At 37.5% G+C, this 18,248-nt stretch overlaps 1 protein-coding gene across 1 annotated transcript in view; it reads right to left on the reverse strand.

Moving 5' to 3' along the window:
- Nucleotides 1-6,641: 6,641 nt before the first annotated feature.
- The window catches only part of pdss2 (prenyl (decaprenyl) diphosphate synthase, subunit 2), a 42,348-nt gene continuing 30,741 nt past the window's right edge, over nt 6,642-18,248 (reverse strand). The window contains exons 4-8 of the mRNA XM_067385359.1: nt 15,010-15,084; nt 12,197-12,358; nt 11,913-12,041; nt 10,075-10,110; nt 6,642-7,224 (exon numbers count right to left, since the gene is read on the reverse strand). Coding sequence (XP_067241460.1) covers nt 7,069-7,224; nt 10,075-10,110; nt 11,913-12,041; nt 12,197-12,358; nt 15,010-15,084 — 558 coding nt within the window. The 3' untranslated portion in view covers nt 6,642-7,068. The remainder of the gene's footprint in view (nt 7,225-10,074; nt 10,111-11,912; nt 12,042-12,196; nt 12,359-15,009; nt 15,085-18,248) is intronic.

Raw genomic sequence — 18,248 nt, forward strand, 5'->3', positions numbered from 1 at the left:
AAATTTTGCCATGTACTGACTTTACAGTATATCCAAAATAATTGATATTGAATCGAATTTCAAGTTAGTGAATTGAAATGTATAACTATGATGACAGATTGGCAGGGAATGGTGCAAAACAGAAAACAAAGTCCAAACGGGGTGATATTGTGAGATAATCCTCAGCTTTCCATTATTGTTACACTCTAAAAATGCTGGGTTAAAAGCAACCCAAGTTGGGTTGAGAATGGACAAACCCAACGATTGGGTTGTTTTAACCCAGCACTTGGGTTGCAAGGTGCTGGGCAGTTTTATTTAACTCAACTATTGTGTAAAAATGACTGTGGCTGGCCAAAATGAACCCAAAATGGTTGGAAGTTAAAAATCAGACAATTACCAGAGGCAACAATAATAATCAAATGTGATCATTTATTAATAAACAATTTAATAAATGTTTATTGTTGAATTATTATATTGTAAATAATTTATTATATTAGATTTCCAACATATTTTGGGTTCATTTTAAGCAAGCAATACAGCCATTTTTACACAACAGTTGGGTTAAATAAACAGCATGTTGGGCAAACATTTAACCCAACCGCTGGGTCCATTTTCAACCCAACTTGGGTTGTTTTTAACCCAGCATTTTGTAATAATAGTTGCAACTTTAACTCTTAAATGTGCATTGAAACTTGCCTGCTGATAAAACCTATGATCCAGAGACCATATTCATATAACATAAGGCTAAATGTAGATCTTAACTGGAGAGATCTGTATAACTAGATCAGATACATACTATATGCATTAGCGGGTGTGGTAGTGCTTATGGGGATGTGTGAGTATGAGGTTGTGAAGGAAACATCACAGTATAGGCCTACCACTGCTTTATAAGCTAAAGTCTATAAGCACAATTGCAAGAGTAACAAGCAAAACAGTTTTACTTAATAGCACTTCTTACTCATTTTATTAGGCTATATGCTACTAAGACCTTAAAAAAGCATGTGTCACATTAAAAAGTGTTTTCGATGCACAGGTGACTGATCTCAAACCAGCCTCCTCCTGTCCCATTTCTGACCCAAACACATAAAGGAGGCGGAGAGTTGCCTGTCTGTAATAAATTATCGTAGCTTTGAGCTTTGCTGAAAATCATCTACACTTGCAATCCATTTCTCTCTCTCTCTCTCTCTCTCTCTCTCTCTCTCGCTTGCTCTCCCTGTGTGAATCCAGCCACCATGTTATCAGGGGCTCAGATTGCCACGAATCGCCAAACCACAAAAATCATTTCCATGCGCAAAAACAGAGACAATATCAGGTTACCAGAGTGATGATACTGACGGCCATAAACTCACACTGCAAGTCTGCGTGTATGCCTATGTCTGACTTTAGCCATCTAAAACCATAGAATGTAAAAAAAAAAAAAAGAACTAAAACCCACACACAGACACACTTTTTTTTTTTTTTTTTTTTTTTTTGAATGTCCAAAATACAAACTGGTTGAAAAAAATGAATGGTCATTATCTGTCCAAAAAAGAAAAGAAAAGCGAAAGAACTTGCTTAAACCCTCAAGTTGGCGCTGTAACTGTCTGTTTGAGCATTCTGACCAGAACCAATGGCGTGAGATTTGGGGCGGGACTATCGGTTTGTGCAACCAATAGCAGACGGGTTTTCCCGCGCAATTGCGCTACTTTTGAAACCGTTAAAGGTTTGACATATGGCCTATCTAATAAATTATATTTGACTGAAAAACTCAGAAAAAAACTAATTTATATTCAACCACTGATAAAACTGCGCTCACTGGTAGGGGCCTGTGTGCAAACATTTATCACAATTGACTACATTTACATGTGCACCAATAAAGCAATTAAAGGTCCTAATCGCATTATGACACCAGCAGAACTCTCCACTTTAGTTTACAAGCAATTTTCATTAGGCCTACTCTGTTTATTCACTTATAAGTATGGTTATATATTACACTCTGATAGGCACACAGTAGACGATTTATCTTACTGGCCATTGTTTTAATCACATCATATTCAAAATACATTGGATATTATTCGGTGCCGTGATGAACATCGCAATGCCGGGTTTGCCTGCGCTGCCGTCGCGTTCTCACGCCATCTGAAGATACGGATTCAGAGACTGCGCAGGAAGTTGTGCTGACAGAGTTTAGTGATTTGGTGAAGAGAAAACTTCAGAATAATGTCACGGAGTTCATTCATGAAGTTGTGTAAACAACAGCATCGGTGTATCGAGCACATGCGCACATTGGTCAGAGCGGGAATAAAGCTTGAGGTGTTTACATGCCTGTGTATTGCGATTAAAATCGGCATACACCTTGTTTAATGCGATTACTATGATTATGAGCTTAATCGCATTAGTTTAATCAAAGTATTGCATTTACATGAGGTAAAGTTTAATCGCAATATTGCCAAAAAAATCCTATAATCGCATTATGAGGCGGTGTGTGTAAACACACCAACAAGATCTTAAGCCTGTAACAATCTTAAGGTAAAATTATTTTATTTATGAAAACAGACTATGTTTATATATTAGGCTACTGTATAGTGATTTGAGTTGTATATTTTGAGTTTTGGTGTTTGTGCTAGTTTTGTATCAGGGGCTTATTTCCAGAATACAGTTGAGTATTTGGGCCTGTTAGTGGTTGGCAGCCATAGGATAAAATGTATGGCCACTTTGTCTTTATTTTGTGTGTGATGTTTCTCTGTCTGTTCCCACAAACTGACTGTAACTTTTGTTACCTGTCCATTTTGACATAAGAAGTAATTTGATTAAAGCACGTTTAATTACAAGCTGCTTTTGATGAAACAGTAATGCATTTTTTAAATAATAAAACAGTTCTTTAAGAAACTAGGGGTTGCTTAATTTGGGCTTATTTTTTCAGACTAGGGGCCCGTTCTTCATATGTGGATTAGGGGCCGTTTGCATGTCGTGTCTAAACACGCATGGAAAGCGTGGCGCGCCCCTTTCTCCTTCTTTCCAAAGCGCATGCGCTCCCGTGGCGTCTGTCACATGACCTGCGGTGCACTTTTGGCATTCTGAAAAGTTGAGAATTTTTCATCAAGATTGTTGGCATGTGCGTCCACATGTGTGTCGCTTCTATTTTGAGCATGCTTGCCGCTCGCCTACATTTAAAATAGTGAACTTGAGCTATTTTAAATAAGTGAACGGCCCCTTACTCAGTTATCTGGATTTTACTATTGCAGATTTAACATGATCCAGAATTGTTAGGTACTTCAAAGCTCATCCTGGAGTTGCTGTCATCGCAATAAGTTCGTAAGCTCAGACCTGCTCAGGAGCAGGCTTATTTCTGTCATGACAACTCTCAGAGTGTTTAGCATGGAAATGGATATGACAATGTTGCTATGTTTGGTCTTGGCGGAATAGATCTGCTGCTGCTGCAGAGCAAGTACGGGACTTGCTTCTGCCAATACACAACACACTGCTGTGAGCAAGTAAGACATGCTGCTGCTTTACAAAATAGCATACTTGAATTAGCATATCTGTAGCCAGGTGGAGCTGGGGAAGGTGGAGGGTTTCTGAGAGTGCACTGCATCTGCTACAGCAAATGCTGACCAAGTATTTGAAGGTTGAGCAGCAAGCTCATTGGCTACTGATACAGCAGGAACCAATCAGCTGTGCCCTATAGAGAATGCTGTGTTTGCAAGTAGATTGAGTTAAGGACCTATCAGCCTGCGCCATCTAGAGTTTCACGACAGAACTTTTATATTTCACATAGATTTGACTGTGTCTTTTTAAAGGTAAAAGTCTGTGTCAGCCATTGCTACTTTCTTACAAGAGCACCCATTTGAACCATGGAAATTAATAATTAAAAAACAAATTGAAAAATGTTTTTTTTTATATACATGATAATTTTAAAATTAATCAAAAAATAATTATAATGTTGTGTAGTCTGTAATGGACTAAGCCAGTTTACTCATTAAGAGATTTATTCGTGAGGGAATAATTATCTAATAATTTTATTAGAGCCTTACACACATTACATAGTTAGTGAAACAACTATTATATGGTTGGCTTGATGCAGATAACTTTTTTTTTTTTTTTTTTTTTAAATAACGCAACGTAAAAAAAAATTGTCTGCTGTGAAATATTAGAAATATGTTATTGACCCTTAGAAAGCACATGTAACATGTAAAATCACATGAATTGCTTATAGGCTAATCTTGGCACTTTAAAAAAAAAAAGTAAAAAAACAAATGGAAATAATTGGCAATTGTGTAACAAACATTTACACATATCATTTATCTATTAGAACGTTTATGTCATTTTGCCTGCTTGGCTGTTTCCTTTTTTCTTTTTTTTTTTCAATTATACAGTATGATGTATGTTTCTGTTTGACACCAGCCAATCACTGCATTGCTGATCATGGTTTTGAGTATCAATATATATATATATATATATATATATATATATATATATATATATATATATATATATATATATATATATATATATATATATATATACTCTATTTCCAAAAGTTTTGGGATGCCTGCCTTTACATGCACATGAACTTTAATGACATCCCATTCTTAACCCATAAGGTTTAATATGGAGTTGGCCCACCCTTTGCTGCTATAACAGCCTCAACTCCTCTGGGAAGGCTTTCCACAAGGTTTAGGAGTGTGTTTATGGGAATTTTTGACCATTCTTCTAGAAATGCATTTGTGAGGTCAGGCAGTGATGTTGGCGAGAATGCCTGGCTTGCAGTCTCCGCTCTAATTCATCCCAAAAGGTGTTCTATCGGGTTGAGGACAGGACTCTGTGCAGGCCAGTCAAGTTCCTCCACACCAAACTGGCTCATCCATGTCTTTATGAACCTTGCGTTGTGCACTGGTGTGCAGTCATGTTGGAACAGGAAGGGGCCATACCCAAACTGTTCCCACAAAGTTGGGAGCATGAAATTGTCCAAAATGTCTTGGTATGCTGAAGCATTAAGAGTTCCTTTCACTGGAACTAAGGGGCCAAGCGCAACCTCTGAAAAACAACCCCACACCATAATCCTCCTCCAACAAACTTTACACTTGGCACAATGCAGTCAGGCAAGTACCGTTCTCCTGGCAACCACCAAACCCAGACTCGTCCATCAGATTGCCAGACAGAGAAGTGTGATTCGTCACTCCAGAGAACACGTCTCCACTGCTCTAGAGTCCAGTGGCGGTGTGCTTTACACCACTGCATCTGACGCTTTGCATTGCACTTGGTGATGTAAGGCTTGGATGCAGTTGCTCGGCCATGGAAACACATTCCATATACGCACTGTTCTTGAGCTAATCTGAATGCCACATGAAGTTTGGAGGTCTGTAGCTATTGACTCTACAGAAAGTTGGCGACTTCTGCGCACTGAGCCTCAGCATGTGCTGACCCCGCTCTGTGATTTTACGTGGCCTACCACTTGCCCACCAGTTGCTTCCACTTTATACCACTAACAGTTTACCATGGAATATTTAGTAGTGATGAAATTTCACGATTGGTCTTATTGCACAGGTGGCAACCTATCACGCTTGAATTCACTGAGCTCCTGAGAGTGACCCATTCGTTCACAAATGTTCGTAGAAGCAGTCTGCATGCCTTGGTGCTTGATTTTATACATCTGAATTCAATGATTTGGAGGGGTGTCCCAATACTTGGCAATATAGTGTATATATAACCTTTCCAATGAACACAAGAACACACAGTAATATCGGACAACTTAACCCAGATATTGGTAACACTTTATAATAAGGTTTCATTAGTTAACATAGTTAACTACATTAGTTAACATTAACTGATGATGAACAATATTTCTACAGCATTTCTTTCATAGCTAATGTTAATCTCAACATTTACAAAAATATTTTTAAGATCAAAAGTTCTATCTGTTAACATTAGTTACTGCACTTCGAATTAACCTCTTATGACTTTTAATACCGTTCTTCAACACTTAATTTGATATTTAGATCTATGATAAGGAATTCGTGTCACAGTAATTCTAATAATAAAGTCTGAACAAACTCTGATCAGGACAAGACAGCACAATAGTTTGCCTCTGACAGGGTGGTGTTGTGTCAGGAAGAGTTGCTTGTTCTTTCCGTCCTTATAGTTTCCACTGTGTGTTTTCTCAGGTCTGCTTTAGGCCAAAATGAATTTTTCATGTATGACCGGAGGGCTGTCTCGCTCCTACCGAGCAAACTTAGTGTAATACCCTGCCAACAATCTGAGGCTAGAGACATGGTAGGAGCTCTAAGCTACTGATGTCCCTGCATAAATGTTCCTCCCTTCTTTCTCTGTCCTTCAGGCAATTCAAGTGTGTGTGTGTGTGGTCCAGCGGCTGGCGGCGGTGACCGTCACTCCCCTACGCCCCACTTCACACCCTAGTCGTCCCCCCCGTGGTCACCCGGGAAACCGCAGGCTGCCCAAGCTGGCGCCAGCACTCTCGCTGAGCTGATCAATACTGCAGCATTTCCTGCCCATTCACTCAGGTCACACACTCACCTCATTAATTATTACTGCCAACACTGCTGCTGGAGCACCCCGGGCACCCACAACACACACACACACAACAACAACACACACACACACACAGTCATCATTTTTCGGACCAACATTTTGGTTAATGCTGCCCCCTATCATACCAATAAGTTTCTCTATGGCCATATCTTAGAAATAATGGTCATAGAAATAATGTTTGTTTGTCTTTTTTAAAGTGCTGTAAAAAAATATTGACCTCCATTAAATATCACAGGGAATCAGGAATTTTAGAATAAAAAGAGACAATAGTTAGTGATTTTTTCGAAAAGACATCTCATTTTATTTTAAAAGATAAATCTGATTTGGTGATCAAATGCACAGTGTGTACGAGTCCAGTAATCAACACTCGTCATTTCCATATCATGATCATCATAATCATCTGTAGAGCAGGTCAGAACCACAAACATTCCAAAGAAAGTCTTTTTAAAAAAGCACAAAAAAAAAAAAAAAAAAAAAAAACTCCAGTTGGCTCAGTTTCAGCATTAATCAGCTGCATCAAACTGAATCAAATTTATATATGTATCCAGACTGAAAACATCTTTAGAACTTGGTGACCGCACAGGCCATGTTTTCCAGTGCCGATCGAGCCTCTGAGGGTGGGAAGCACTTCATGGCCTCTAAGGCCTTGTTGCCATGGTAACTGCACAGGTCAAGCGCCTGGCTCACGCCTCTTTCCATCTTTATCACGCCCCGGAGCTGCAGAACACAAAGAATGAGGAGAAATTTTAATATCACTCCATCAAACTAATGAAACAAACAGTAAAATTAATATTCTTTTTAACTGAATTTAAAGGCAAGGAAAATCAAATCATGGCAATTTCTACAGATTAACAGGATATACTTGGAAAAATAAATAAATAAATAAAAGGAACACCTTATAAGGGACAATTTGTAAACTTTAATGTGTTTGGTGTCATGAACTAACAATGAACAATACTTTTACAGCTTTTATTAAAGCTGCAGTCTGTAAGTTTTGCCTATTTGTCACCATCTCAGTTTGAAACCTGCAATTGCAGTTATTTGCGGAATTATCATCTTTGCGCGTGTTGTGCATCGGCACAGCTTCTCAGTGCGGATGAATCTAATGTTTTGAGGAGAATGTGTAGCTCTCAGTCACCGCACCGGTGAATACTGTACTTCAGAATTATACTTTGTTCTCAAATTGTTAATGTTAACAGTTAATGTTATCAGCATTGAGTGACTGTGTATTTAGTGTGTATTAGTGTTTATCTGTAGATTTCAATTTCTGTACAGTCTAATCTCTAAAGTTAATCATACCATCCCCATCAAAATGATAAGTTTAATTATTCCAGCTGCTGTGAGAAAAGGCTATAAATGATCCGCCACCTGCAGCATCCTCACGTGATATAGCTACTAGGTGGGACTCCTTCTTTATGTAAACTCACGTGACGTAATGAACAGCGGCACGTACCCACCAGTACCACTCGAATTAGGTAAGGAGATAGTTTTGAACACTGGCTGCTGGTTATATACTAGCTCAAAAATTGATTTTGGATCATTTTTAAACAAGACTGCAGCTTTAATCTTGGTTGAATGTTAATTTCTACATATAATACATTTTAAATAACACTTCAAATTGTATGAATTAACATTAATGTAGTATATATGAACACAAATTAACTGAACAAAAGTATATTTATTTGTTCAGTGTTAGTTCATGATCCCTAATGCATAAACTAATGTTAACAAATATAATACAGTAGAAGTAATACACTACTGTTCAAAAGTTTGAGGTCAGTATGATATTTTAATGTTATTACAAAACTCTCTTATGCTCACCAAGGCTGTATTCATTTGATCAAAAATACAGTAAAATCCGTAATATTGTGAAATCTTCCTACAATTAAAATTAACATTTCTAAAAATGTACATTACTAATGTATGTAGTCTTTACTGTCAGTTTTGATTAATTTAATGCATCTTTGTTGAATAAAAGTAAAAAAAAAAAAAAAATCTTACTGACCCCAAACTTTTGAACAATTTTATATGTTATTATTATTATTAAACATATAAATAAGAATTAAATTTAAAGCCAGAATACTCCACACTTTCCATCACTCAAATAGTCCTTCACTGTTCTCTACAAACATGTTTTGCTGGAGGCCATTTTACCAAATGAATTCTGGGATGTGTTGTGCTAAGAAGCCCTTGGGGGCCTGGAGTTAAAAACAGCAGAAGAGACCTGCTTTCACTAATGTGAGCGAGAGAAAGCCAAAGAGAGAGACATAGATGATGACATCAACTGGCGACCGATTTCTCACTGTTGTTTGTATGGCTACAGTTTCCTTAGAATGTATTTATGCAAAAAAAACTAATATTTTCAGTTTGACAGACAGAGAGATGACCTCATAAGTCATGACCCACCCGAGACACTTTTACACACATACACACACATAAAAAAAAACAATCAGACAGTGAATACTGGAGAGATTAATGTCACATTTCTGTGCTGATAACAGAGATATGTGATGTGTGTGTGTGTGAGGGTGTGATCTGTCTGTCTGTGTCCTGTTGAAGGAGAATCTTGTGTGATGTTGCTGTCAAACCGTCTCTCTGTCTCCTCTACAAATAAACCTGCCACTCTATCTCCTTATATCCTGTTTCTACAGCGACCCGAGCTGCTTGTGCCCTCCTCCTCCTCTTCCTGCCCCCTCCCCACCTCATTGCTGCCTCTATCTTTCTCCCCTTCTTTCTTTCTGTCTGTCTTCTCCTTCTGACTTTGGAAATCAAATTTCTGAACTTGCTATCAGTTACAGAGAACAAACACCTCCTATCAGTTCTCTCAGGTCCGTATCCACCAATATTCACAGCATCAGTCGATCAATATGCGCTTTCAATGACCGATTCTTAAACTTTTACTTGAATACAACTCAAATATAAATATTTGATTACATTCTTGAACTCACAAATATAAATATTTGATTACATTCTTGAACTCACAAAAATATTGGTTTTGATATCCTGGTGCAGTGATGTTTTCAACCCCCTAACCCTAAATCTAACCTTTTTTTCTTTTGCATCTTAGACTTTCATCAAGAAATTATTTAGTATGTTTATCAACCTCTTTTCCTCACGGTTGGTTGTCACAATAATAGGTAATTTCAGGTTTATCTATATATATATATATATATAATTAAGCATGAACAACTTCAATTTTGGTTATTAATTAGATATTAATTAACTTTTCTTTTTGTTTGTTTGTAAACATTGACACACGCTGGGAGCCTGGGAATGATTTCATGACTGACTCCTGGGAAATCGATCTGTATCATAACTCTATGAATGTTTCATCAGAAGTATTGTGGCTGGATTCATTGATTAGTGGTTTGACCAGGAGGATTGATTTCTCTTGAATTCGATAGACAATATCACTTATTCATTGGCTGAATGAAAATAATCAAATGATTTAGTGGTTTATAAAGTAAAACACATGAACATGAAGTTTTCTGAACAGGAAGACACTAAAATGAGGCTGTCGTTACTTTGTTTTCTCTCTTCCTTAATCAGAAAATAAGAGTCGCTTACCTTTGTGTAATCAATCTGTCTAGCCATATTCTGGGCCTGAAATGAAGAGAGAAAAATGTGAATCCAGAGAACGTCATGCTGACACAATGAAATCTGAGCTGTAATGGTGTTTTGCCACCAGTCTAGAGGCTAAAATCTTATTGAATCACTTCTATTAATGACAAATACTGTCTCCTCAGTTACATTATCAATTATACTCCAGTAAAACTGGCTTGACTGTCTGCTAGCTGCATTGAGACATCACATAGCTCATATAAATGACATCTCACATGACTTTTTTACCACTGTAATGTGAATAAATGTATTCAAATATCATGGTATTATATACTCCATGAACTGTTACCGTTCAAAAGTTTGTGTCGGTATAAGGTTTTTTAATGTTTGGGAAAGAAGTCTCTTATGCTCACCTCAGCTGCATTTATTTGATCATAAATACAGTAAAAACAGTAATATTTTGAAATTTTATTACAATTTAAATTAACTGTTTTCTATTTTAATACATTTAAAACTGAATTTATTCCTGTGATAGCAAAGCTGAATTTTCAGCATCATTACTCCTGTCTTCAGTGTCACATGATCCTTCAAAAATCATTCTAATAAAGGGTATGCACGTGACGTCACCGTCGGCCATTATGACTGCAGTTACACCCATTGAGTGGCAAAAAGACTGAGTGGCAGCATTGGTTTTCAGTGCGAATGCCATGAAAAACACACAAAACTAATCCAAAATGGGAAAGAGCTTTGCAACTGACTGTACAAATAGATTTGACACAAAAGCTGAGGTATATGTTTACAGACTGAAAGTTACAAAAAAAAAAAAGAGGCAAATGGATTGCTGCAATACACACAAATATGACTGGATTCCAGGCAGAGAAACATGGATTTGCAGTTATCATTTTGTGTCAAAATGTTGGATTTTGGGGTAAAAATCATACCCTATATATTGCATTGTTATATATTGTGTTGACAACTCATCAATTAAACATTTACCATCTTATATTCTGCATAATTGTTTTTAAATAAACACTGACAAAAACTATACAAGTTTTAGTGCTAGATGATTTGACGATATAAATAACATTGATATAAGTGATCACTCGGATTTAGACCTACCTATATTGTTGTTATATAAAGTGTTCGTAGGCAGATTTGCTTTATGTATTTCCCTGGCATCGAAAACAGGCACCTATAAATGTCAGGAAACACAATTCCTGGCTGCATGTCAATATCAGTGGATTAGGTGTCTTTGAGGTTTTCTTTCGAGGCCAACCTTTAGTGTAACCGTTTGTTTTACGTGCGTTTTCGCAGTTTCCCCTATTAAATCCAGTCACGCAGCAGGTTCTTTTGTCACTCAGTCCAGGGAGCGTGTTCCGACGGGAAAGTGACGTTAGTGCATACCCTTTATATGTTGATTTTCAAAAAGAAACATTTTTTATTATTATCAATGTTGAAAACAGTGCTGCAAAATTTTTGTGGAAACAGTGATTCATTTTTTTTTTCTTTTCAGGATTCTGTGATAAATAGAAAGTTCAAAAGAACAGCATATATTTGAAATGGAAATCTTTTTAAAAAATTATAAATGCCTTTACAGTTACTGTTGATCAATTTAACTCATCCTTTTTTTTTTTTTTTAAATCTTACTGACCCTAAATTTTTAAATGGTAGTGTATGTTGTATTTTTTATTAGTATATGCTGAAAAAACTTACAGCATGTTACTTTATAGAGAGTCTTTGAAGCATCACACTTGCGTCAATGGCATTTTGTTTTTACAGATTTTACTTTGCTACCAGTGTGTTACCTTGCCGGCTTCTACCATTTTGATGTGGTTGTCTGATACCTGTTTTAGCTGGTGCCGCCATCTATCAGGTCCTACGATCTGTCTGTGGAAGACAACAGGAGCCGAATCCAAACTAAACACAGCTGGCTCTGACCCGCTCTTCACAAACGGCTGTAGATCAGAGTTTAGCTACAAAACACACACATATATCCATGAATGTTATGAAACACCGTGTGAACAGTTTGAGTTTTCTATAGAGAAAACAGGAGAATGAAACAAGTAGAGAGGAGGTATAGAGAAACAGCTTGTTCTCACAATGCACGTGTGCGACTGTGCATACACACCTTGTGTCCGAGAGCGAGATGTTTTCCGTACTGGAAAGCCAAATTCTGAGCCTCGGTACCGTGTCTGGCCAGCTTCATCGCTGCTTGACAACTCTTGGCAAGCAAAGCACCATGACAGAGGAATGTCTGGTCTTCCCAGGAAGCAACTGTTAGACTTCCCTCCTTCAGAATACAGAAAAACTCAATCAAACAAACATTAATGTTTTATACAACCCAAATTCCGGAAATGATAATGATAACTAAAGGACTTTCAAATCACACGAGCCATTATTTTATTCACAATAGAACATAGATGACATAACAAATGTTTAAACTGAGAAATTTTACAATTTTATGCACAAAATGAGCTCATTTCAAATTTGATGCCTGCTACAGGTCTCAAAATAGTTAGGACCATGTTTACCATGGTGTAGCATGTAGTTTCTTTTCAAGACAGTTTGAAGACATCTGGGAATCGAGGTTATGAGTTTCTGGAGTTTTGGTGTTGTAATTTGGTCCCATTCTTGCCTGATATAGGTTTCCAGCTGCTGAAGAGTTTGTGGTTGTCTTTTGTTTAAATGATGTGCCAAATGTTCTCTATAGGTGAAAGATCTGGACTGCAGGCAGGCCAATTCAGCACCCGGACTCTTCTACAATGAAGCCATGCTGTTGTAATAGCTACAGTAAGTGGTTTTGCGTTGTTCTTTTGAAATACACAAGGCCTTCCCTGAAATAGACATTGTCTGGAGGGGAGTATATGTTGCTCTAAAACCTATATATATATATATCTTTCAGCATTCATAGTGCCTTCCAAAACATGCAAGCTGCCCATACCATATGCACTTATGCACCCCCATACCATCAGAGATGCTGGCTTTTGAACTGAACACTGATAACACGCTGGAAGGTCTCCCTCCTCTTTAGCCCGGAGGACACACAGTCTGTGATTTCCAACAAGAATGTCAAATTTGGACCATAGAATACTTTTCCACTTTGAAACAGTCCATTTTAAATGATCCTTGACCCACAGGACACAACGGCGCTTCTGGACCATGTTCACATATGGCTTCCTTTTTGCATGGTAGAGCTTTAGTTGGCATCTGCAGATGGCACGGCGGATTGTGTTTACTGACAATGATTTCTGGAAGTATTCCTGGGCCCATTTAGTAATGTCACTGACACAATCATGCTGATGAGTGATGCAGTGTCGTCTGAGGGCCAGAAAACCATGGGCATCCAATAAAGGTCTTTGGCCTTGTCGCTTACGCAAGTTTCTCCAGTTTCTCTGAATCTTTTGATAATGTTATGCACTGTAGATGATGAGATTTGCAAAGCCTTTACAATTTGACGTTGGGGAACATTGTTTTTAAAGTATTCCACAATCTTTTTACGTACTCTTTTACAGATTGCCCATCTTAACTTCTGAGAGACTCTGCCTCTCTAAAACATCCCTTTTTATAGCTAATTGATATCAGGTCTGTAACATGATTAACTTAGTTGCTAGATGTTCTCCCAACTGAATCTTTTCAAAATTTCTTGCTTTTTCAGCCCATGTGCCAACTTTTTTGAAACCGGTATCAAATTTGAAATGAGTTCATTTAGTGGATAAAAGTGTAAAATTTCTCAGTTTAAACACATGTTATGTTATTTATGTTCTATTGTAAATAAAATATTGGCTCGTGATTTGAAAGTCTTTTAGTTTTCATTTTATTCAAAAACGTTCCTTTTATCATAGAATCTTGAAAGAAAAGCATTACAGTTTCCATAAAAATATTAAGCAGCACAGCTGTTTTAAACATTAATAAGAAGAAATGTATATTAAACACCAAATCAGCATATTAGAATGGTTTCTGAAGGATCATGTGACACTGAAGACTGGAGTAATGGCTTAGTAATGGCTAGAATATATCATAAAAACAAGCCCTTGAAGACCACAACCAAAAGAAAACTTTGAGTCAAATTAATTTAAATTCCCAAACAAACAGAATATTGCAGGAAACTTTAAGTATGTAACTTAAAAAAAAATTAAATAGTAAACAAAAAACTGATGGTATGAGGGTGGGGGGGGGGGTGTAACCGAAGGAAGGAAAGTTGATGCAAACATCTGCTCGGAAACGTCTCCTCTAAAAAGGGTAAAAGAAACTTGAATCTCTCTCTCTCTCCCTCCCTTCCCTTGTTGCATTTCTCTCACATAAATGTGGTCCTCTCCATCACTTTTCCTGTTTCTCGCCTCACACAGGAAACTTTGACATTCATTATTTACTAGTGGTTTGCAGATGTTTTAAGTCAGCCTGTGTTTCACTCTGTTTGGAGATGTTTTGCTTGTTCAGTCGTTAGCTCTGTTTGAAAGCTTTGAATATGAAACATTAAACACTAAAAAGATTCCTCTGCTACTCAAATATAATTAATTTATGAGAAAAATAAAGCTTAGCAATGAAAGATATCACATCTCATAGAATGTAGAAACAGAAATAAACCACAGAACCTTACAGTCATTTACATATAGCTTTGACTGGTTGCTTTCATAAAATAGGCAACACAGCAGGAATATAATAAAAGACAATGTTTCATCAACAGGCACATTACCATTGAAAAATTTGGAGGTCCGTTTGATTTTTTTTAATGTTTCTGAATGATTTTTGCTCACCAAGGCTGCATTTGTTTGATTAAAAATACAGTAAAAACACTAATATTGTGAAATATTATTACAGTATAAAATATATATTTAAATTTTCAGCAGCCGTTAATAAGATAGTACAAAGTAGTTTAGTTTGTGTCTCATAGCGTGCCCCTGGTGGCTATATGTGGTAAGTGCAGTGGGCTGAATATTGCACCTCTGCAGAACTGGAGCTCTCGTGATAGATTCCTTGCACCACATCTCCGATAGCACTGGAGATCAGCTCCACCACCTATAACAAACATAGATACATTAGAACACTTAGGGCAGAAAAATATTTTCCACATAAATGAAGACTCTAAGAATAAGAGTGTTGATATCAGCCCCATCTGTTCTGAAATTAGTATTTATTAGGACATGAGCTGTTTGGGAATAGGGGAAGACTTTTTTCCAGTCCACTCAGTCTAAAAGAGCATCTGAGGGACAGATAGAATAACCATCACTTCAGTTATTAAACAGATGGCCAGTCAAAACAGTGCAATGTCCAGAGGATACAGAGCTTAATGAGGACTCTGACATCTGCACAAGCTTATTGATTCAGTTCAAAACACACAAGCACAAAACTGCTATATAGCACAAAGTTATTCAACACCTACAGAAAATCATCTGATATTTGAGTGTTGATTGGGCAGTTCTCTTGAACTACAAAAATATCCATGCAAAATAACACATAAAAATCCCTAGTCACAAAATTCTACAGAAATTCAATAAGACATCTCAAGAATAAGAAAGCCAATCCCAAAGGATTGATTTTCTGAGAGAATTCAAACAAACAGGCACAAATAGTCATTTTCCTAATTGTAAAACATTGTTGTTTAAAAATAACTTTTGTCTTATAAAAATGTGTGTCCATAAATCTTGCGTCAATTCTGTTACAGTACCATACTTTGCCTTTAAATTGGTGGAATTTTCTCCCACAGCTATGTAAGCACTGAAAGGTGTGTGCTCTCGCTGAGAAAATATTTTAATCTAAAAAGTTCTTACACAAAGAGTTATTTTGAAAATTGTTACCACAATATCAAAAGGAAAACAGAATTGATCACGGATCACACAGTGGGTTGTGAAAAAGTCATTTAATCATGATTTCATTAGTGCCATGTGCGCTTAGCATTTATGCCAACAAGTGGAGTTTTTGGCTAAAAAGTTTTAAATTATCAATTCTGTTACCGTTAAACTCTGTTACCAAGGTAGAGTAACAATGCTGACAGTATGTGACAAAATTGACAGAGTTGGCAAACAATACTTTAAAGAAATCTGTCTTTTCGTTAAAAGTTAAAAAAGGAAAATTGCTTGTGTTTGGCAAGCAATCAATTATTAAAATTGAATATGTTCTCAATAAGATAAGGGAAAGAATTTCTGTTAGTGAACATTTTTTTCCCTTAACTTTTTGAAATGCAAAATGTATCTCCAATTATAAAACCACACATATACATACAGTATAAAAGCAAAATAATGTAGAATATAAAAAGAATCAACATGATTTGTTATACTTTTCTCAATGATTAGACAACTTAACTTAAAAGTTACATGAATTTAAAACTGAACTGCTTTAAATTATGCATGGTTTGCATCTTTGAAATCATCCTTTCCCATTGATTGTAAATAAAAATAGCTAGTACAATACTTCAGAATTTATTTTTTTTGTATTCCATAGAAGACCAAAAGTTGACATGAGGTTGAATAAATAAATAATAAATCATTTTTATTTTGGGGGGAAAAAAGAAGAAATAAATAAATAAATAAATCTTGATCGTGCAGTGCCTACAATGTTCCTGAGGGGGGCGCTACTCCGTTACAGCTACTCCACAACAGTCAGCTGGAGTAAGTCACTGACAGCTCTGTCTTTCATCTAATCACATGCTTCAGTATCCCTTCCATCCGTCGCCCTAGGCTACATACTCCACCTTTTTTTCACCCTCCGTTGTTCTTTTCCCCTCTTTTCCCGAAAGACCTGCCTGTTGAATCATAAGACCACAGCAGAATATCCAGGGAACTAGAATAGCAGAGGCCTTCTATCCAGACACTGCTATTCCTCAGCTATTCCTCAAATTTAATATTATGTTACTTCTCTCCATTCCCCAAACTTTCTCTCTCAAACTTTGTTTTTCTCACTCTTTCCTTCTCTCTCCCTCTCTTTGCCCTCTGAGTAACCAGATCTTTGAGGAAACAGTGAGGAACTTGACTCCTCTACCCAGAGCCCAGAGAAGACAGAGAGCCCCTATAGCGCAGCCAGATGTGCGGCTTCACACACTCCACACGGAGAAATTAAAGCGTGTGTGTGTGTGTGTGTGTGTGTATGCACGAGAATGAATGTGTGTTTGAACTGTGTGTTTGTGTACGTCTATGTCTTTCGTGTGAGTTTGTGTGTGTGTGTGTGTGAGAGAGAGAGAGAGAAGTGGGGGGGCTTTTTTTGGAAAGTATCAGATAAGCTGCCCTCCCTCCGTCTCGTCTCATTCCCAAATCCAGCCGGAGTCGTGTTTCGCCGACAGGTCTGTGAGGAGAAGAAAGAGGAGACAGCCGCTCGCGGATCCCTTTACCGTTTATACTAGTGTCGAGCCAGAATCCCACTCACTCTCTCTCACACACACACACACACACTCACACAGAGTCTACTAAGTCAGGATCCCACTCAAGGCCGCGATACATAATACAGATCAATCAGGGGGAAAAAGCGCTTTGCTGCGGAGAGGGAACGTCTGATTTCCACCGCTAATGCTCTCACGCTAACTGAACCGCTAATGCAATGGGGCCTCGCCCTCATTTACATAGATGGCAGTTTGAGAGTGAGATGCGTTCGGATGGTTCCGGCTGGGTGAATGTCAGTTACATCAAGGGACTATGAGAAAACTGAACACTTAATATATATATTTTTAATCACTTTAGCTAATTGTAAATACATCTATGTAAGTTTTACCTGCAGCTACAGAGTCTGATCTCTGATTGGCTGGACATCCTGTCAGTCAGGCACTACTTCAGTGAGTCAGAACAGAGCGTGTGTGACTTTAATCCCGGTTCGCTGCACAACAGGTTCAGTTTCACACAAAAAAGGATTTTACTCACACTCTTCTCTGTGTGTGTGTGTGTGTGTGTGTGTGTGTGTGTGTGTGTGTGTGCTTTTGTTTATATTACATTGTGGGGACCAAATGTCCCCATGATGTAATATAAACCTGAGTTCACCTACATCGTGGGGACCAACCAGCGGTCCCCACAATGTAAATGGGTTTATAAATCATATAGAATGAGTTTTTGTGAAAAAGTAAAAGTTTGCACAGTTTCCTGTGAGGGTTAGGTTTAGGGGTAGGGGCAGGGTAGGGGGATAGAATGTACAGTTTGTTCAGTGTAAAATGCATTGAAGTCTATGGAAAGTCCCCACAATTCACAAAAACAAACATGTGT

The sequence above is a fragment of the Chanodichthys erythropterus genome, chromosome 5 (assembly GCF_024489055.1).
Source record: "Chanodichthys erythropterus isolate Z2021 chromosome 5, ASM2448905v1, whole genome shotgun sequence".
Classification (NCBI taxonomy): Eukaryota; Metazoa; Chordata; class Actinopteri; order Cypriniformes; family Xenocyprididae; genus Chanodichthys; species Chanodichthys erythropterus.